Here is a 22,234-nt window from a genome sequence, read left to right as displayed (position 1 = left end):
ATACTGTGTTGGACAAAGAAAATTCAGGCAAATCTTCTGCACAGCCTGGGTGACATTTCTTTTTTCCCCTCTTTTTTTTTTAAGGAAAGCCTTGACAAATCTATGACCTTGATAGCTTTGTCCAGACGCGCTGTAATAAGATTGTAAATATCTAACAACCATGCATGCCCGTTTTAACTACGAGCATGTAATAGGTAATAATAGGTGCATATGGGCTACTCATTTTGAAATTCTGTGGCTACGTGCTTGATCACAATCAACAGGAAGGAACAACACACCGATGTTACCGGCGACCGAGTGACCGACACTGCACGACGGTTCCTCTCGTGAACAGCTGCCGGGGGGAGAGGCAGGTGGGTTGACTTCCAGACCCATGAGAGCGGCTGCGGAGGGCGCTTCGCCGCTTTGTCACCGGACGACAGTGCGAACAGGAATTGTTAAAATGTGAACAGCTAATCTCCGGCACTGTTGGCTTGATTGCAGCGAAACTTCCCAATGTTTAAGCGGTGGAAGACCGCTCCTCTGAATGGCTATGTCAGTGGCTGGCTATGCGGTGCGCAGCCTCCACCGCTCAGTTCACACGGGTGTGATTCTTTTCATATGGGTCTGATTCGCATATTATAGCACCACCAGGAGGCAGATTTTTGCACCAAAAAAAAAAAGTTATATTACTGCAACAAGTTTTGTCACGCAAATCTGTACATATTATCTCTATAGTCAAGTGATCAAGACGATTTTTGAGTTGAGCTAACTGCTCCTACGTCTGACTTTGTGTGTCCCTATGTCTGTAGTATGAAATTGTGTGTCCCTATGTCCGTAATACGAGACTGACGTCACACGAGACTAACGTCATAGAAAGTACAGTAGGCCTATACAGAAACCGACATCACCACAGCTGATGTCACTGACAGAACTGCCCATACAAGGAGATGTGTGTGTCGCGTTTGATACCTTCGCACAGGTGCGATTTTTCATATTCAATCCTGATTGGCGAATTCCCAACATTGCTGATCCACAATAACATCTGACCAGGCGGACACATGTGCTCCGAGGAGCACTTTGCATGGGAGGTTTGCGGCAATACAGTATAGTAGATTAAAAAAATGTAATCATTATCGAATATCTTAAATGCAATATAACAAGCCACAAAAATGACAACGTTTTGTTTCTCTGTGTTCAGTCTGATAAAAGTTGCCTAGTGAGTGAACAGGTTCTGTCTGTCTGTCAGAACAGCCTACACTTTAGTTTTATTCATCCATTGAGCTTGAAAAACTTTATAATATAACATTCCCTATAAACAGTAACATGTGTGTTCAACATGTCGATATCACACATTTCAGCACGCTACAACTGGTCATATGATGCAAAATGCTTCATATGACCAGTTGTAACATGCTGTAATACTAGCCGCAAATTGCAACACTAGATTTTTTTATAATCGGATGAATCTAGGGTTGCAATACCTCCCATAGGCAGCCGATGCATGAAAACAGTTTTTTGCTAACTGATTGTATTAAACGACTTCAAACTCACCAATATTGTAGCTCTATGGAAAGCTTGGAATTTACTCTTGCTAACTGCAAAGTGTTTGTTTCTGAAAAATCCACCGTAGAATTGCTATGATTTCTTTTCTGTCAAGAAATCCGAGCAGACATGGTTTATTTTCTAAGTGCTGAACTTCGGAAGCGCTCGGTCTTCCATTAGGCAGCGTCCCGTTGCCTCCAGCATTATGTGACATTTAGAACCAGCTGGTACACAGGACCGCTGATTGACTTCCCACAAGCGCTTCCAAACTCCAGGACTTAGAAAAAATAATCACCTGAAGCCAATTTCTTGATAGAAAGTAGCTCCTAACATTTCTACGGTGGATTTTTCAGAAACAAACACTTTGCAGTTAGCAAGAGTAAATTCCAAGCTTTCCATAGAGCTACAATATTGGTGAGTTTGAAGTCGTTTAATACAATCAGTTAGCAAAAAACTGTTTTCATGCATCGGCTGCCTATGGGAGGTATTGCAACCCTAGATTCATCCGATTATAAAAAAAATCAAACCTTGGTTCGAAGTGGAGCCGTGAAATTGAGCACTTCCAGATCTATGTTTTTGATTCTATGTGTTCCCCCCTGTGTGTGTGTGTGTGCGTGTGTGTGCCTGGCCTGAAAACAGCGCCCCTCCCTTAACATGTGTGGTCATAAAAGGTACTGTTCGAACTCAACGGGACAGTTCTCACTGGTGAGACAGGACACACATTGCCACTCAGAGGGAGCCCATGTGCTCTGCACACGGCTCCAAAAATCTAGTGTTGCAATTTGCGGCTACTGTAATACTAAAATATCTAAAAACACAGATTGAACACAAAAAATAACTCAGGATTGTGTTGATCGTGGGTGGTGTCCCAAACAACAATAAAATAAGACCTGGTTGTCCCAAAGGTGAACTTGAAGTAGTCTACAAGTTTTGCATAGGAAAAGGTACAGTTTCATGACAGTAGGCCTAACAGTTCACTGATACAAGGTCAACTAAAAGGAAACTCGGGTATTAAGGCAAGCTTATTTCCTTTGAGATTGTAACAGAGTATTTCTACATTGCAGTATTGATAGTAGCCTACTTACTTGTTCCACTTCCACCACTGTTCTTCTCATGTATGTTTTGGTTCTTGTGGGGGGGCAGTGAAGGCTCGTGACGTCACCAGTAACTACCAGCCAGGCAGTTGTTTTGGAAGAAGAAGAAAAGAGGGTTCAAACGGAAGAAAGAAATAACCTTTTAGTTTAGGATTTATAATAAGCTTTTTATCGTTGAGCATTTCCACCCTTTTTTAACATTTCCAATCATGTCGACCCCGGCTAGAAGACGACTTATGCGGGATTTTAAACGGTATGTAATGCATGCATCTTCCTGTCTTGTTGTTTGGCTCTCAGTGAAGCTGCCGTTAGCATGTTAGCATGTTAGCTCAGTGGTTTTCATCCTTTTTATCTCATATCAAGGTCCATTATTTATTCGGCATTTGAGCCACGGACCACCATTTGACGAGATTTAGCCTCCCCAGACCCAATAAAACTATAGAATATGTTGTTGTTGGATACGATTTTGTCCACAATTCCATATGCTGGGTTGATGCTGCTACCATAGTAGAGATAACAGGTCAATCAAACATAACAATCCTTCTGCATTCTCTAATTTGTGTAGACTTACTGTAAATGAAGTAATGCACATGTTTAACAATAATGTTACTAATGAGAGTATTAAATGATTCCAAATGTACCTGTATGGCAGTGATCTAGACCATTTTAATTTCAAGGACCCCCAGTTGACATTTAATGCCATTTCTATCTCGGGGATCCAAATTTATATCGTAAAATCAGTGTTAATTTAACTCTTGAGTTACATACCCAATATGGGTCCATTTGGTTCCTAACTATCATTTAGCTGGGGACCCCTGGAACTCCCTCGAAGACCCCTGGTGGTCCCCGGACCCCACTTTTAGAAGAACCAATGGTTTACGTTGTATCCAAATTTTCTGCTATTATTTTTGTATTGGCTGAATACATGATGAAGCATGCTTGTGTTGTTCCTCAGATAATGGCCTGCTGTTTTCTCATGTTCCTGATCTTTTCCCACCTTGTGTAAACTCTGATGAATATTATTTCTTTGAAATGTCACTCATCATCACTCAGGGCGCCTGCTGTAATGGAGGAATATATCTTAATGGCTCGGAGTCTTAAATGTTTGCATCTGACTGTCTGGGGAAAAATGGAAAGTAAACACTAAAACAGACGACTAACAGGACGGTTTGAATTAAACGTGTCCCTGGGGGCAGGTGTATGCGTGCGCGTGCGTGCGTGTGTGTGTGTGTCATTGTATCTTGACTTTATGAAACACTGGCTCTACCTGTCCGGTGTAAAATGAATTTGTTCTATCAAGTTGTGTTGCTGTAATGGAATGTTTATTCTACTTTTATATATTAAACAATTTCTTGGAGAAATCAACTTCTCCGAGATAGGCTGATTGTGTAGTACTAGTAATAGGTGTTGCTGTGCTGTCTTGCCCCAAAGGGACTGTAAATGGTAAATTGTGCACACATTTACTGTATATGGCACCAACCTGCTCATCAGGAGCAGTTAGGGGGTCAGTATCTTGCTCAAGGACTTTTCTCGCCTCTACCTGCTGAGCCACTGCCGCCCACTGTGTGTGTGTGTGTGTGTGTGTGTGTGTGTGTGTGTGTGTGTGTGTGTGTGTGTGTGTGTGTGTGTGTGTGTGTGTGTGTGTGTGTGTGTGTGTGTGTGTGTGTGTGTGTGTGTGTGTGTGTGTGTGTGTGTGTGTGTGTGTGTGTGTGTGTGTGTGAGTGAGTGAGTGAGTGAGAAAGAAACTTAAGAGACACTACACACCTGTTAACAGAGACTGAGGATGAAGCTTAACTTTGCATGTAATACTAGACTCACTGCCAGTTTCCACTTTCCAGGTGCTTGTGTGTGTGTGTGTGTGTGTGTGTGTGTGTGTGTGTGTGTGTGTGTGTGTGTTGTGTTTGAAGGAGAAAACAATGGGGCTTTCCTTTCCTTGGCTGGAGATAATGGGGTCAGCCTCTGTGACCAAGCGAAGCCTTCATGTTGTTTGTTTATCACTTCAGTTAAAATAGCCCAGGCCCTGCTTGTTTGGCCTTTAATCCGTCATTGTATATCTTGTGTGCCCTGCACATTTACATTAGCCACTTAAAAGGGGCATGGCACCCAAGGCTGAATGATTTCTGTAGTTTGTTTTCCAGCCCATGTTAAAAACTACAGTAGATTAACCAATTTCAATTCATAGGAGCTTTATCTGCATCGGTTATCATTTGCCAAAGCAAGTGTCAAAATATAATAAAAATAGTTGAAAATGGGGAACATAATAGTTGGAGGGGATTCAGCATTGTGTAAACAGAGCTATGTCACATTGTGTCATTATACAGGGTATAAAGCTTTTGGAACAAATTTCAGCATTTCTTTTTTCTCAGCACGATTTTAATAGTATACAAAAAAGATTTAAAATGCGTTTAAAGGTAGCAGGCAGCTCTGTTTATACTGTATGTATGTGCAGTAGGTCTAGATGTGAATCTAGGTCTAACAAACATGGCATAGTGAAGCAGGCATAGACAGTTGTAGTCAGTATTTTCAAGTGCACATTTACACCCAAATCTAAAGCCTTTCTAGTGGTCTTGTTTTGCCTGTGCATACTATTAGGCCTGGGAGAGAATATACAATCTACAATGTGGACAAAGTCCCGTCGACTTCAGCCATTTTCTTTTCAGCTGTATGAAAGGAAAATAATATATTTTGTACATGTTTGCACTTGCTTGGCACATTTGGATTATATTCAGCAAAAAAGCTTTTTTTCTTTTTTTAAGTCAGCAGCATTCCAATAAGGGCTTCTTAACCACTTGAACCTTGCATTCCTTTTCTGGGCATGCCTTAATAGGCGAACATTCGGTATTTACTGTAGAGGGACTATCGAGTGCACCTTAGGGTGGATCTTAAATTACCTTTTTTAGATTTTCTTGAGTCTCACCCCCCAATTATGTTCCAATGTACAAAAAAATGCTTTGGTTAAAATTTGGTTGAATTTCAAGCATATTTAGAGGTAGCTCAATCAAGTCAAAGATTGTACATTTTATTGGTCAAAACGAATTGCACTGCAGGCACATTTAAGTTATACATTACACATTATTCTTATACTAAGCACAGAAATTATATTTTTTAAGCTTACAAATCTAAACACAAATCTGATTACATGTTTGTCATAATATGTCAAACCAGAAGTAATGTATGCTAGGAAATAGCAAAGCAAAGAATGACAAATTGCTATTTTTCATTTAACATGCACAATGACATGTCTTTATTGCACACTCTTCATAACCCTAACCCTAACCCAATCATACTCACAACACACAACAAGCACACAGCCCCACTTCCTTGTTTACCCCCAAAACCCCCGAAAGTCTCTGCAGTATAGTAATTCAGTAGTTACTGATCAATTAAAGTTTGTTTACGGCTATCGGGATACTTGTGCCGATGGTTCTGCACAATTTGAAGCAAGTATTGGAGTTGGGACTCATCTTTAGTAATGAGACCACAATATTCTTGTAGTAGGGCAACCCCCACGCTCTGCATGATCATTGACAACATTCATTGCCTTCGCTACAGCCAGAACTTCTTGGTAGCCCACCCTGGGCTCCCACTCATCGGGATCAACGTCAAGGAAGTCATCTGGGAGATCCATCATTTTGAAAAGCACCTTGGATTTGGGAGACACAAAATCTTCAGTGTTCTTCCTTGCAATTGTTCCAAGGTCAACAGTAATTCTCTTCATATGCCCCTGTTCACCATAAGTGATTGGAAAACTTTTGAGAAGCAGCTTTAGACACCTCAGCATTTATTGATGAATAAAGAGCTCCAGGAGCTACCCATCATGCCCGTTGGATGGCAAAGGTTATTTATTGTTTGAAGATCTGGATGTTTCATGGCCAATTCAAACTGACCCTCAGGGAAGAAAAAGCATGCATGGATTTGTGCATTTTGCATTTATGTGAAGGCATGGATGATGGCAACTGTTGCAGTCAGCGCTCCACTAAATGACTTGGCAGCTGTTAAAATCGTTGCTGGAATATTCATCAATAAATGCTGAGGTGTCTAAAGCTGCTTCTCAAAAGTTTTCCAATCATTTGGCTCCAGAGATCGTCGGACTTGCATTGTTTGACAGTCAAGTGAGCACGCAAACGAAGAGGCTGATGGTGAGAGCCATGAAAGATGGCAATGAAGATGATGAACAGGGGCATATGAAGAGAATTACTGTTGACCTTGGAACAATTGCAAGGAAGAACATTGAAGATTTTGTGTTTCCCAAATCCAAGGTGCTTTTCAAAATGATGGATCTCCCAGATGACTTCCTTGACATTGATCCCAATGAGTGGGAGCCCAGGGTGGACTACCAAGAAGTTCTGGCTGTAGCGAAGGCGATGAATGTTGTCAATGATCATGCAGAGCGTGGGGGTTGCCCTACTACAAGAATATTGTGGTCTCATTACTAAAGATGAGTCCCAACTCCAATACTTGCTGCAAATTGTGCAGAACCATCGGCACAAGTATCCCGATAGCCGTAAACAAACTTTAATTGATCAGTAACTACTGAATTACTATACTGCAGTGACTTTTAGGGGTTTTGGGGGTAAACAAGGAAGTGGGGCTGTGTGCTTGTTGTGTGTTGTGAGTATGATTGAAGAGTGTGCAATAAAGACATGTCATTGTGCACGTTAAATTAAAAATAGCAATTTGTCATTCTTTGCTTTGCTATTTCCTACAATACATTAATTCTGGTTTGACATATGACAAACATGTAATCAGATTTGTGTTTAGATTGTGGAAGCTTAAAAAATATAATTTCTGTGCTTAGTATAAGAATAATGTGTAATGTATAACTTAAATGTGCCTGCAGTGCAATTCGATTTTGACCAATAAAATGTACAATCTTTGACTTGATTGAGCTACCTCTAAATATGCTTGAAATTCAACCAAATTTTAACCAAAGCATTTTTTTGTACATTGGAACATAATTGGGGGGTGAGACTCAAGAAAATCTAAAAAAGGTAATTTAAGATCCACCCTAGTGCACCTACTGTATGATAGTCTCCTGGGGGACCCTGGTCAACTGAATCATCTAGGTTTTAACCGCTTAACCCTTGACCCTGAGACAGATTCTAAAAACGCCTTCTAAATCCTTACCTAAGTTTTTCTGAAAAACTGGGGGGAAAAACTAACAGAAAAAGAACTGTAAATAGTAAATACCTGTAGCAACAACAACTCCAAGAGGGGTTCCCGGTTTGAAAGGTATAGTTACGTATGGGTGAAACGCTATCCACCCCGTGCGAATTTACTGTAGCATTATCTGTGGGACACTTCCGGAGAACAGCAGACATACAAGCTCGCGTTGCAGATGCAACAAACCTTTGTGAGCTTGTAGATCACACTCGGCTGTGGCGCCGGAAGCTGCCGCACACCTTCTGCGCAAAGCACGATGGGGCGTTGGAAAATTGTGAATATGGTTTACCGAAGTCCCTCAGGGCTCTATACAAATTTTCTGTTTTCGCTCTACATTAAATATCTATCTTCTATCATCTTATCGATCATCGGAGCTTGTTGATCAGCTATTTTCTGCGAATGTCTTCCCCACAACCAGGATGGGGTTTAAGGGTTTAAGAAGTGGTTAGAGTCTGAAACTGAATAAACATCACCTGGCTCTTGACCACCTGACTGTTAATCGTTGTGTTGTCTTTACAGCCGTTAAGGTGGTTGCACACTGCTGCGTTTTTCGTTGCGAAATGCGTTTTTCAGGACAAGGAGAGAGAGGGAGATAGAGAGAGCAAGGGACTGAGTGGTGCGCGAAACGGGCGGCAGTGTGCAAACGTGACTGACACAACGTGAGGTTGATTTTTTTTATTTGCGTGCTCCGAAATTCACTCCAATATTTGGCCCGAAAAACGCAGCAGTGTGCAACCAGCTTTAGTGTGGGATTTTGAGCTCTGCTGAAATTTTACCCAGGACTGACTACGACTACTGTAGTAGTCGGAATAATCTGTTCATAATAGACTAGTATAATCTCCAGTTTAGCTCCAGGGATAATAATGCATGAAGTAGTAAAATGAGGTATCTGCCTGTGTTTCTAGTGGGCCATGAGTTCAATATCCCTTCACCTACAGAGAGCTGCTGTATCAGATTAATTGTAAATGAGGTTAATTGCAGTGGGACTGTCTGAAGCCATGGGACATAACAGATGAACGTAAATTGTAAATGGACTCCGCTGTATTTGTATAGCCTTTCTCCTGAGCACGTTGTATTTCACATTCACCCATTTCAAACACACACCGACTGACCGACGGTGGAGGAAACCATGTAAGGCAGTGGTACTCAATCTTTTAGACTGCGCCCCCCAAAACTTTTTATCATATTTGAACTCAGGAGTCGGGGACCCCCCACTCCGATAAGCACTTCGAATTGTATCAGTTGAGGCATTTGTTAGACTCAGTTCCACAAGCTCGCAACGCCTCGCAATGCGAGGCTTTGTGGGCTTGTAGATCGTCTATTTTCTAAATGTTTGCCTCTTTCTTATGATTTGTCCAATGTTTGACCAGCCAGCTTTTATAGTATATAGTCATTTTGTTGATTACTTTTTGATGCATAATGCTTTTTTCTTTCCTTTTTATTTTCAGTATTAGAATTGTCTTAAACATTCTTAAATTGTCACTTCACTGTCATCTGGGGACCCTGACAGAAATCACGGGGAGCGTGTCGCTGTTACTTCATGTCATCTTTTCGACACCCGACTCTAACCCTCACCCTAACCCCCGTGGAGTGAGTCGCTAAACCCACCGGTCGAAATGATGGTCGTTCGAAAGAGCGCGATTTTCCCGAAATCACGTGAGGACCCCCAGTCCCCACAGGTTGAACTTGAGAACCACTGATGCAAGGCACCAACCTGCTCATGGGGAGCAATTAGGAGGTTCAGGGAGTGCCAGAAAAGCACATAAATAACTTCTTCATCCGGACAGATTAAAACATTCTACTACTGTAGTACTGTGCTCAGAAGCAGGCTTGTAACCCATTTTCAACCACAAGTCGTTTCAACCTGAGGGCTATTAAAGTAACTCTCCTTTAAGGCTACTGCCTGGTTTGCTTGCTGCTAGGTCGGGTGGTGTTTTGTATTCCAATCATGAATAGTTCCTTCCTTTTTAGGAAGGCTATGTTGTGTTGCAGCAGTCCCGTTCACAACAAGCCACAGCAGAACAGAAGCACCGTGCGGCGTGCGCCTGCATGCATATTTCCCCACTGACCGACTAGAAGGGTTTCAGAGCATCACCAGCACGTCTCCCAGACTCTGGGCATGTTTGCAGTGCATAATGCATGTTGTTTGTTTGAAGTCAAAGGTAGTCTCATATCAAACACACACAGTCTTATATACTGTGTGCGTGTGGCAGCAAAGCAACAACAACTGTTGAAGGGATAGGTTACCCAAAAGAACGTATTTTCTATCGATTGCTCACCCCATGGAGACTTGAATTCATAGATACTTTTTAGTTTTTCTCATTCCTAAGCCAATAATTTGATGACCGACAACAGCCATTCCCTCAGGGGTCGGCAACCCAAAATGTTGAAAGAGCCATATTGGACCAAAGAAACTAAAAACAAATCTGTCTGGAGCCACAAAAAATTATAAAAGCCTTATATTATACTGTATATCGTCGTTGTCGGGTAGAAACCTTGTATGTCCAAAACTTCGTTTAGTATTTATCATTTACAAAATTAACTAAACTAGTGAAAACAGCCGATCTACAAGCACACAACGCCTCGCACCGCGAGGTGTGCTTGTAGATCTGCTGTTTTCACTACTTTTGTGCGTCAGTCTTGTATGATGAAGCAGGGCTTTACTTTGCGAAAAAAAAAACATACAAATTTGAAACTTGGAGATACAAGGTTTCTGCCCGACAGTGACAATATATTAAAAGTCTATATTACCTATATTAGCCTACTGTCAAAATGGCTAAAAATACATAATGAGGATAATTACATTTAATATTTATTCTACACATTTTTACAGCATTGGAAAGTGTTAAGAATGTTTGTGTCATGTTTGTCCTCCAACAGAAACCATATTAAAACATTTTTTTTCTTAATACATTTTTGAAAAAGCTCCAGGGAGCCACTAGGGTGGCGCTAAAGAGCCGCGGGTTGCTGACCCCCGCCCTATGGAGACACAAAGGAGTTTCTTTGTGTCTCCATAGGGAACTGCCGTTGGTAGTTAGTTGCGTGCCGCGGTGTCGTGCTCAGTAAATGGCAGATCGACAAGCGTGTCACATTGGTTGTGAGCTTGTATATCTGCTATTTACAGCATGCAACACCAGACAGTGCAGTGTTGCAAATCAAGCTTTTAACCTGCCTCTAACTAAAGCTTAAGCCGGGGGACATTGCAGCTAGGAAAGCATCTGATCTCACTTTATCAGTGCTTCTACTAGGCTGTTTTTTAGGATCATGTATTCTTCTCTGACTCAAATGTTCATCTTCAACAAGGCACTTATAAAAAACATTACACACACACACACACACACACACACACACACACACACATTCATACGCACATATTTCACAAATGGGTGTGTTTGTGTTTGCTTCTTCCACGTTGGTGAAATAAATGGCTGACCGCACGTCATAACCATAACTCTAGTCAAAACCCTGTTTTCTCTGTCTCACATCCACATTGTGTGTGTGTGTGTTACTACGCAGACTTCAAGAAGACCCCCCTACGGGCGTGAGCGGAGCACCGTCGGAAAACAACATCATGCTTTGGAACGCGGTTATTTTTGGGTGAGTCATTCTCTAGTATAAATCCTACTCCACCCCTCTGCCTCTCTCTCTCTATCTCTACTTCTCCCCTCCCTCTTTCTATCTTGCAGTGCCAGCGCAATCAGCATGCAGAGAAGTGTTTTTTTTTTTTTTTTTTTTTTAAGGAAGAACAAAGCAACAAACCGGGGGGGGGGGGGAGATCAGCAGCATTTGCTTTGCTTTTCTGCAAACGCATCACTGCAATGTTCTTTTTGTTTTGCTTTGTGCCAGCATTGTTTTATTTATGTAATTATTTAGTGTCTGGCCTTATTGGGTGATAGATGGTATTATTGCCAAATGTTTTGCCTATTTTTGTCCAACGTTCCCCGTTTTATCACATGCCCAGAATAAGGACGATAGGGTACCTGTGGTCAGTGTGAAAAATAAGCCCCCTTCTGCCCTCTCTCCCCAATGAAAAGTCAGCATAACCACTTTTATATGGCTATTATAAACATTATTTTGAAGATTTTTAACAACACAAATCTTGTAAGGAGGTCCCTGGCACAAGATATTTTATGATGGGGTCCAAAATCAATTTTCTTGACATGAAAAGGTTTGAGAAACACTGAGGTAGAAATCAGGGTGGTAGCGAAGCGGGGATTAAATAAAAGAGGAGCAGGAGTTAAAGGTACGGTAGATAACGGAGGAATTCATTGATAAACGGTGACGCAGTGCTTGTTGGACTGTGAAGGGCTCACTGCTCATTAGCCGTAGTCCAGTTCCTGCACTAATTGTCAGTCAGGGAAAAGAAGCGATGTGAGAGTCAAGAACCTCAAGCCTCATGACCCTTCTGTTCTGAAATTGGACTTTTCACATCCTGCACAAGAGTTTATTACAGACTTGTCATGGTCATGTACAGTATGTTTTCCAGTAGGAAGCACTTTTAATTGGTAGCCACAGGGGGCCTTGTCTGCCTCTCTAGAGCTCTCTGTCTAACTTTGTTTCTCCCTACCTCCCACTCTCTCTCTCTCTTTCTTCCTTTGCAGACCCGTGGCGACACCATTTGAAGATGGTAAGTTGTGCAGTTTATCATAATTCATGAAGCACACATTCACAGGGTGGGGTCGTGTTATTGAATCAGCTACTGGAAACAAGGCTGAAGTAGCCCAGAAGCATTTCAGTTTTTATCACCGTCGTGTTGCTGTCAGGCAGAAACCGACTTATCTCCAAATGTTTGTGTTTTTCGTAAATGAGTGCCCTATGAATGGCCTACTTCACACAGCATCTCCTCAAAAGTAGCAGTTCCGCAAGCTCGAAGTGCAGGGGAAACGACACGGTTTGAGCTTGTACAATACACAATAATATACAGTCTTCTCTCTCTTTCTGTGTCCGCCCCAAGTCCCCAGCCACATTGATGTGCCATATACCTGCGTGTAGGGCTGTCACGATATGACATTTTACATGACGATTAATTGTCACTCAAATAATTGCCGATTAACGATTTAATTGTGTTTTTGTCGTTGATAATTACATTTCTGTTTGGCTTTTAGGCTTTGAAGTTGCACATGGTAGATATGAGACATAACCTAAATATACAAAGAAATTACTGACATATTTGACAACTTACTACTTAAAAAATAACTTTGATAGTGGAAATAGCCGATCTACAAGCTCACAACACGTCGCATCACTATTTCGGAAGTTTTTCAACATTCACGATTATGACGATTATGACAAAATAATTGCGATAATGTCAAATAATCACGATTAGACGATTATGTAATAATTGTGACAGCCCTACCTGCGTGCATGCAGACAAACATACTGTACTGTACACCCTGCTACTGCCCCTGTGTTTCCTTCTGTTCTTCTGGCATCAGGAATGCTGAATCGGGATTTCATGTTTTAGTCTTTTTTTCCTTCTTTTTTTTTTTTTTTGCCCTGTCAGATAATCTCCGGTCTCATTAGCCTGCAGAGCTCACATTTCAGACTCCTTGAAACGATTAGCTCTTCTATAACTAGAGCAAGTGGTATTTATATGGAAACGTATAATTCTCTATTATTTGTATTATGTACCACTATCTAAACCACACATTGTCATCCTCCCCCTCCCCACTTCCTTTCTGTTCCTCATTCCCTCTCTTTCCCCCCTGGATCCTTTTCAGGAACATTTAAGCTTGTGATAGAGTTTTCAGAAGAGTACCCCAACAAGCCTCCCACAGTTCGCTTTGTCTCCAGAATGTTTCACCCAAATGGTAAGCTGAGCCCACCCCTCAACAGAAAAGGCACTGCCGTTTCTTACACCCTATGTCATGTTTAAAGCCTCACCCATGTATCTGTATTTAGGAGATCGTCGGTTGACCTTTTTGAAGTCATTGGTATATAGAAATGATGCAGCCGAATTCTTTGCCACTTTCAACCTGGCATTCCTATTTTGGGCATAGGTGAAAAATAAAAGAGCAGATCTGCCCGGCAACAACATTTTGCTTGTAAAACTGTAATTAAAATATCAATAAATAGTGGTATATAATGCTATGATAACCCCCCATTTCGAGAATATAAAATCACAAGTAAGAAATGGAGTGAAAGAGTTTCAATTCATGTAAATAACTTCAATACATTCAAACAACTGTAAAACACATCCCAGTTGCCTGGTACCAGGGAATTTGGGTTAACAACTCAGGCTCATATAAAGTTTCTCCATTTGTCATCATTAAACATAACAGTGATCAATATTAGCATGATTTATACTTCTGTTCTTCTTTTTTGGCGTTTTATTTCTTGATCATTTTCAGAGCTTTCGGACTCCACTGACTGTATGACGGAAGCATTTGAGAATTGTGGGAGGCAACAGTCTGGCTCGCAAGACTACCTAGAGATTTTGTTGACTCTTGTGGATTTGATCAGCTGTTTTCTCCGATGTTAACTTTTCTGCATGTTCTCCTCTAGTTTATGCAGATGGCAGTATATGTTTAGACATCCTTCAGAATCGTTGGAGCCCGACGTATGATGTCTCATCCATACTCACCTCCATCCAGGTTGGTTAGCCCTTACACCGTTAGTGTGTTTGTGTGTGCCTTACATTTGTTCGCTTCCTTAAACACTTGACCCTAGCGTCCCTGTTCTGTGCTGAACATTCTGTGAAAATAGCTGATCTACGAGCTCACAACACAACGTCTGAGCTTGTGGCTCTGCAATTTTTGCCGAAGGGATTGGGTGTCAAGGAAATACTTTATGATATTGTATTATAGAGCCCTGCTGGATCTTGGTCAAAAAGGGCAGTGGTTGTCATTTTCCACTGTTTATTTACCTTCTAAAATAAATGATAGAGTAGACCTGTACCCGCTAGGGTACTGTCTGTCACAATCCTGACATTTTAATTTGACGATTAATTGTTATACATATAATTTAGATGAACATTGTGATTGTGACATAAATAAAACCTTGTAAACAAAATGTACACAGGGCAGATATGCATATTTTTCTCATTTTTTTCTCAAATATTTGTTAATTGAGTTTTACATTTTTTACACAAAGACAGCTCAATATGCAGGGTTTAACGTGGTTAATATTTGATTTTCTTCTCCCCAGTCACTACTGGACGAGCCCAACCCCAACAGCCCTGCCAACAGCCAGGCAGCGCAGCTTTATCAGGAAAACAAGCGGGAGTATGAGAAGAGGGTGTCCGCCATCGTGGAGCAGAGCTGGGTGGACATCTGAACTTCTACCTTTTAAATTCATGCTCCGCCGCGCGACAGCGTAGTGCACGGCGGAAATGGCCGACCTGCGAGCTCACGACGCGTAGCGGACGCAGCGCTTGCAGGCCGGCTGTTTTCGACGTGCGGCGCCGTCCCGCGACGAAGTGTGAACCAGGCAGAGGATCTCCTCTTTCACTCTCTTTTCTTCCTCTCTATCATCCCAGCAATTCAATCTTTTCATTTTACCTCGTTGAAAAAAACACGACAGAACTCAAGTGCCACCTCGATAGAAGAAGAATTATAACACAAAGAGAAAGAGCCAGTGTGGACTTTTTACTTGCTTGCCAACTCATAGAAGAAAAAAGGAGAGCGGGAGGAAAAAAAGAAATCTAATATTTGTGTTTCTTGTCCTTTAATTTCTTTTCTTTTTTTTGCATGATGTGAAATAAGTTATTGCTAACAGAATTTGTAATATATCTTTTTTCTTCTATTTTTTTTCTTTGCTGGATTGATGCTGTTAATGTTTAGTTTTACAGAATTTAAAAGAGAGAGAAAGTGATTTTGTAAAGTCTGGGTGTGACTGAACACAACCGGGCTGTTCTGGAAAGGGTTGGTTGACGAGCATATTGATTTAACGAGTCCCGCGATTTCAAGGTCATCAGAGGTGGAATACACTTGTTTCTCCATGTACACTCCAAGTGCTGACTAGAAGATAAAACAAAAAAAAAACTTCTCGTTAATTTCAGAACTACTTTGATCATTTTGAAGAGTTGACACTGGCAGGTGTCACGGGCCACGGCTATACTGTGACCCAGTGATCATGCATGACACATGTCACACATATATATTGGTGCTCTGAACTTTTAGTTGGCGGTAAGGTCTCGCAAGGCAAGTAGATAGGCTATTTTCGCAATATTTATTTATCTGTTGAACAGAGTCAAACAAAATGGTGAACAAGGATGCCAGTGCCACAAGGAAAAGGGTGGTTATTTGGTGTGAGAATTCATATTAAATCAGTGTGTTGTGCTATAGTTTTTGATCATAAAACATTTCACATAAATTGCCTTATAAGCTACCTAATTAGTTGTAGTAGCTCAAATAAATCTTAGCTACTTCATTGCAGCTCGCCAAATGTTTTCACCTCCTTGCCTCACTTGCTCATTTCATCATGCTTCCATGGCATGTTGTGTCAGACCTCCACAGGAAAATGAGTGGCTTTGTGGGTTGCCTTGTTGCCTCTGACACCTGCCATTGTGAGTTGTAATTATGCTCATACAATTCTATAGCCAATACATCAGCACACAGCATTGTGTTTGTACACACTCTCCAGGAACGGAGAAACAAACAGATTACTGATCAAAGTTAGACCAAGTTGCACGTTGTACAAATCGGACCCTTGGGCAACTTTTCCCTTGGTCCTAGTTTGTTGTGGTGCCTACTTGTCAAATTAATGTGGCACCCAATTAAAAGGTCCTAGTTTGTTGTGGTGCCTACTTGTCAAATTAATGTGGCACCCAATTAAAAAGAAATCTTGAGACAAGCGTAAAATGTCCATGGAAATCACTTGCATAAATTCAGACTTCATTTTGAGACAGACATTATTGGTCATGTTGTGACTAGTGACTTCATTTCACCTTATTTAAGAGAAGGGATATGTTATATAAAGTTTTGTGAGTTTACTTAAAAAAACAATGTATACTTAACAATATGCTGTATAAACATAATAAAACACATTTTTCAGACTTTGAGATTTGTTTTCTTTTACTGGATTGTTCCACGTTCGGGTTTATTCAACAAACTTTGCAAGGCATTATTGGAATATATAACTTATCAGTATTGTTTGCCGTTAAGAATTGGAAGGTTGACATTTTATAGACAACCAATCCAATGGTTTAAATTGCAACTTTATTTTTTTTAACTTGGACAAGAACTTTGCATCGATCATAACTTAGAGATCTGAGATCAAGTAGCACAAAAAAGGTTGTTCATTCTGGGAACCCAGTATACAAACTGGGTCCAAAACCACTGACTGATGTATCATTATATACATGAGCTCTTTATCAGTGAGGCAAAATAAATATAATTTGATGAAAATTCAAATCATGCATACAGTATTGCATACATACATATTATTGTAGTGGTCCTTAAAGTGAGGTCCAGGGACCCTCTAGGTTGCTTGAAAAGGTTCCAAATGGACCCTAATTTGAGTGTACAAATTATGGTGGTCCTTGAAATTCAAAATGTTGGAGAACTACTGGCATTGTAATTGAATAGCATATGTGACGTCCACACAGTGGTGTGTTCTACCGTGATATGCAATATACGTAGTGTAACCTGCAGACATTTTTCGTAGCCGAGCGTAGCCATTCAAAAAACTCTGAGAAAGTGCATCCGATACACAGGAGGAGATGCTGCATGGGTCAGCAAGAATGTGGACTTCAGCCCAGTCTGAGGTGAAGATACGTGGCTAGTCTTAAGGTGATAATGGCAGCTGACGAAGGAATTCACACATTAAACAATAGACCTGCCGCACTTCATAGTATTCAAACTTAATTCGGTGACCGCGTGCATGTGCGCGTGCCGTGCGTGTCGGAGAGAATAATTATAGATGCCGTCCATCTATAGAATCCACCACTGCGTCCACATACCAGCTCTGACAGTGAGAGAAACTGTTCCAGATCACAACCCTGACTGTGGGCAACACTGTACTCTTGCAAAATACATGTGTATGCTCCTGTTTGTGAGTATTTAATGCTCCTGTTTGTGAGTATTCAATAACTGGTATGCATAGCTAAGGAACGATTCCAAAATCAGCACAAATAAACTCTCGAAACCATGACTTTAATAATGAAGAGTTAATGCCAAAAAACTTATTTAAAAACAGACACGTGACAGTGCCTCCATCATTGAAGAGAGAACAGGAGAAAAAAAGAAAAATTACACATCTAAAAACTTAACACTTTTACACATTCAACATCACTTATAAAATATAAAAATGTGTGATTAACAGAACTATGGTCCTCAGCCGTGTTCAATCTGTTTCTGCTCGGTCACCGACCCTGTGAAGTATAAGAGAGGTATTGATTAGACCTGATCTCATCTGTTTCACCGTATCCGTGTCAATCAAACATGTATGACAAATAAGAAAAGTATTTAAAAAAAAAAAACATTTTACCTGTTGTTTCTTCATGATCTCATCTCTGGTTTTGAAGATTGGTGCGTCGACCACCACAATACCCTCGGCCATCTCCGTCACTTTCTCCAGCAGCTCAGAGCTGTAACTGCATGAAAACATAGGACAAGAAACAGTCAACATTACCTGTAAACATAATGCAAATGCTTGGTCTCGTCAGTGAATTGCTATCTCCTTACAGTTGTTCAAGCTGCAATACAGGACCTAATCCAGTGAATAAGTATTAAGCCCTAACCCCCTGTTCAATGCACAGTAGACCCTTGGAAGATGGATTGCTGCTGAGGTGGAGAGCAACACCTACTGTACCATCAACACCCAGTACTTAACTTACCGCACACAATTTAGTTACCAAATGTGTGCTACATACAGTTGGTGTATGAGTAATACATGAAGTGTTGTTTCAACCAATCTGTATGGTCGGTGTGTTAATACAATATATCTGTACGCATGATCTGCAGTGGTTGGATGTGTCTCCCAAGTCCCAACTCCTCCATTGAGACATTCCCTTTTTCATATCAAGGAGCCTAATTTAATAGAATGTGACCCCCAAGGGCCACTCGAATGAGATTTAGACCTCCATGACCCAAATATGATTGTATTGTTGGATTGTGATTTTGTCCATGCCAGATAACAGACAAACTATTAACAATGGTTCTACATGTTCTAATTGTGTAAGCTTAACTTACTGTAAAATATATTAACACTGATGTTTAACAAGTCAGGTACCTCAAGGACCCCTGCGCTTCCCTGCCTACGGTGACAATTGATGTTAATATACTGGTATTTCTTTCTTTCTTTCCATTCTATGGTGTACTGTGTAAACCCTATACCTCTGGTGTAAACACAGTTTTTTATTGTAGTTCGGACATTACCTCTCTCCATCGGCAGAGGGAGACAAAGTACAGCATAAGGATCAGTAGCAGTGTGTGCTTGCAAAAAAGATCTACAAGCGACGTAGCGTGTGCTTTGTAGGACTTTTTTTTATGTGTTCCTTTTAGACTACTAGTGTTTTTTGACTGTACTTGTGCTGCGCCACACTTTTGTCTAATACAATAATCAATCAATGAATTATCAATCAAAGCGTTCTTGTTTTACTCACCGACAGCCCAGAAACACGTTGTTGGCCCACACCATGGACAGAGCCAGTAAATGATCTACGTGCGGGTCTTCATAGTCGTTTATGTTCCGCAGAATAAACTCCCTCCTGGCGTCCCAGTGCTTCTCGCTCTCTGAAACACCTCGGTACGTTTCTACCTGGTCGGCCAGCGCTCTGTTCTGCTGGATGAACTCCTGGATGTCCAAGTCACCCATGTTTGTTTTGTTCACTCGTGGAATAAAAACACCGCCGTGCGGAAACCGTGATGAAAAGGAATGAGAGACGAGTCGAGGAAAACGTCTTCCTGTCGGACGAAAAAGTGAGACAGGAACCTGATATTTCAGACGTGTGTTTTACCACACTGCCACCCCGTGGTCAATCTGAGGAACTGCTCATCAGGCCATACATTACATACAGTACACGCGCGCACACACACACACACACACACACACACACACACACACACACACACACACACACACACACACACACACACACACACACACACACTCTCACACACACACACACACACACACACACACACACACACACACACACACACACACACACACACACACACACACACACACACACACACACACACACACTCACATACAATTCAATTCAATTCAAAGGGCTTTATTGGCATGAGAAAACATACGTTTACATTGCCAAAGCAGAAGTGTACACAATACAAGTGTACACATACACTCACATACTGTTACGGCTACATACATGCATGCATACATACATACGTACGTACGTACATACATACATACATACATACATACATACATACATACATACTACATACACACATGCATGCGCGCGCGCACACACACACACACACACACACACACACACACACACACACACACACACACACACACACACACACACACACACATAATATTGTGTTTAATGCGCTAGATTTTCAGGCTGAAACCAGTCCTATATATTGCGCTTTGATTGATTGAATACTTTGTTAGCAGTTTGCCCAAAAAGAAAGCACAGGAAAGTACAGTTCAATACAAGGTCTGCCAAGAAAGCCTATGGCTTGTTTCAATTGGGGTCCTTTGTACTCAATTCATAGAAATAATTGATTGAACTGATCAGAGCAATGCATGCATGGTAACCAAGTTATGGCTATTTGAAGTGTTAAACCCTGCTGCAATTTAGGTTTTAAGTCCCTGACATGGCCCCGGGTACAACTATTCCCATGGCAGACACCTGACCTGAACAGTGTTTGTGTCATGTTTTGAGCAGATTGGAGCATGTGCCTGTTAATATAGAAGATTAACGTGAAATATCAATAACACATGCAAGGGATATTAGCTATGTAATGAATATCTTATTAATAAAGTTACCGCCGAGGATATGATGAGTTTCTCGACAACCACCAGTACAAGTGCCTATTCTAGTGCTTATCTATCTATCTATCTATAAATGCGACAAATCTCTGTCTGTTTGTTTGTAATCCGCGTATCTCGAGAACCGTTCGTCCCACCGGCTTCAGATTCGGCACGCGCGTTCCCCGCCGCCGCGCGGAGTGCAGTGCCGGGCCTCGACCCGACCCGACTCGCGGTTTTCCGAAACCGGCGCGAAACGTTCGGAATCTCCTTATGCGGAGCTGATTGTTGACATCAGGCTGTTCCGGAGGAAGCGCTGACTCATTGTGACATCACTTCATAAAAGGCTCTGACATCACGTACGCCACATGAGTCAACAAAAAATCTCTGTGAATGTGTATGTATGTATGTAATCCGAGTATCTCTAAACCATTCTTCCCACGTTCTCCATATATGGGCATAAAATGAATGCCCGTATGCGGAACTGATGTCTGACATCAGAGTTTTCCGCAACCGGTACTGTGTGTGCAGAGATCTCCATATATGGGCATAAGGGGACAATGGCAAACAGATGGTCAAAACGGGTCCTATGACAACAGGTATATTGGGGTTTGCATTAAAGGGTGGGGACAAAGGCTAACAGATGGTCAAAACGGGTCCTATGACAACAGGTATATTGGGGTTTGCATTAAAGGGTGGGGCAGGCATAAAATGGACGCAAATAGACAGATATCTCCATATATGGGCATATGGGCATAAAATGGACCCAGAACTATATCTGCAGTGATAAACCGGCGCGAAACGTTCGGAATCTCCTTATGCGGAGCTGATTGTTGACATCAGGCTGTTCCGGAGGAAGCGCTGACTCATTGTGACATCACTTCATAAAAGGCTCTGACATCACGTACGCCACATGAGTCAACAAAAAATCTCTGTGAATGTGTATGTATGTATGTAATCCGAGTATCTCTAAACCATTCTTCCCACGTTCTCCATATATGGGCATAAAATGAATGCCCGTATGCGGAACTGATGTCTGACATCAGAGTTTTCCGCAACCGGTACTGTGTGTGCAGAGATCTCCATATATGGGCATAAGGGGACAATGGCAAACAGATGGTCAAAACGGGTCCTATGACAACAGGTATATTGGGGTTTGCATTAAAGGGTGGGGACAAAGGCTAACAGATGGTCAAAACGGGTCCTATGACAACAGGTATATTGGGGTTTGCATTAAAGGGTGGGGCAGGCATAAAATGGACGCAAATAGACAGATATCTCCATATATGGGCATATGGGCATAAAATGGACCCAGAACTATATCTGCAGTGATCTCCATATATGGACATAAAATGGACGCCGACAGACAGACAGATACAGATATCTCCATATATGGGCATAAATGGACACAGGCAAACAGATGGTCAAAACGGGTCCTATGACAACAGGTATAATGGGGTTTGCATTAAAGGGCGGGGCATTCATTCTCTATTTACATCGTTCCCGAGTTGGCCAGGTCGCCGACTAGACGCTGGGCCGCCCGAAGGGCGGCCCAGCTTCTA

The 22,234-nt window shown here is 41.6% G+C and overlaps 2 protein-coding genes across 2 annotated transcripts; one reads left to right on the top strand and one right to left on the bottom strand.

Annotated features, from left to right (window-relative positions):
* The first annotated feature begins 2,721 nt into the window (after positions 1–2,721).
* Positions 2,722–16,701, top strand: ube2b (ubiquitin-conjugating enzyme E2B (RAD6 homolog)). Its single transcript, XM_080748409.1, has 6 exons — positions 2,722–2,871; positions 11,298–11,378; positions 12,383–12,408; positions 13,502–13,591; positions 14,286–14,374; positions 14,928–16,701. The coding sequence occupies exons 1-6, from the start codon at positions 2,828–2,830 to the stop codon at positions 15,054–15,056; spliced, it is 459 nt and encodes a 152-aa protein (XP_080604535.1). The 5' UTR covers positions 2,722–2,827; the 3' UTR covers positions 15,057–16,701.
* Positions 16,702–17,856: 1,155 nt separating this feature from the next.
* On the bottom strand, positions 17,857–19,582 carry cdkn2aipnl (CDKN2A interacting protein N-terminal like). Its single transcript, XM_080749672.1, has 3 exons — positions 19,327–19,582; positions 18,210–18,315; positions 17,857–18,093 (listed from the first exon to the last, which is right to left on the bottom strand). The coding sequence occupies exons 1-3, from the start codon at positions 19,536–19,538 to the stop codon at positions 18,085–18,087; spliced, it is 327 nt and encodes a 108-aa protein (XP_080605798.1). The 5' UTR covers positions 19,539–19,582; the 3' UTR covers positions 17,857–18,084.
* Positions 19,583–22,234: the final 2,652 nt, after the last annotated feature.

Source organism: Nannobrachium achirus, assembly GCF_963921795.1.
Source record: "Nannobrachium achirus genome assembly, chromosome: 19".
NCBI lineage: Eukaryota > Metazoa > Chordata > Actinopteri > Myctophiformes > Myctophidae > Nannobrachium > Nannobrachium achirus.
This window is presented reverse-complemented; position numbering and strand designations above follow the sequence as displayed.

What these genes read in the sequence shown, in the direction of transcription:
- cdkn2aipnl (XM_080749672.1), bottom strand. Translation starts at nt 19,538, where the DNA reads ATGGGTGACTTGGACATCCAGGAGTTCATCCAGCAGAACAGAGCGCTG. An exon ending in AACGTGTTTCTGGGCTGTCG is followed by an intron (nt 18,316 to 19,326) that starts GTGAGTAAAACA and finishes GTTTTCATGCAG; the next exon opens with TTACAGCTCTGAGCTGCTGG.
- ube2b (XM_080748409.1), top strand. Translation starts at nt 2,828, where the DNA reads ATGTCGACCCCGGCTAGAAGACGACTTATGCGGGATTTTAAACG. An exon ending in TGGAACGCGGTTATTTTTGG is followed by an intron (nt 11,379 to 12,382) that starts GTGAGTCATTCT and finishes CTTCCTTTGCAG; the next exon opens with ACCCGTGGCGACACCATTTG. An exon ending in GGCGACACCATTTGAAGATG is followed by an intron (nt 12,409 to 13,501) that starts GTAAGTTGTGCA and finishes GATCCTTTTCAG; the next exon opens with GAACATTTAAGCTTGTGATA.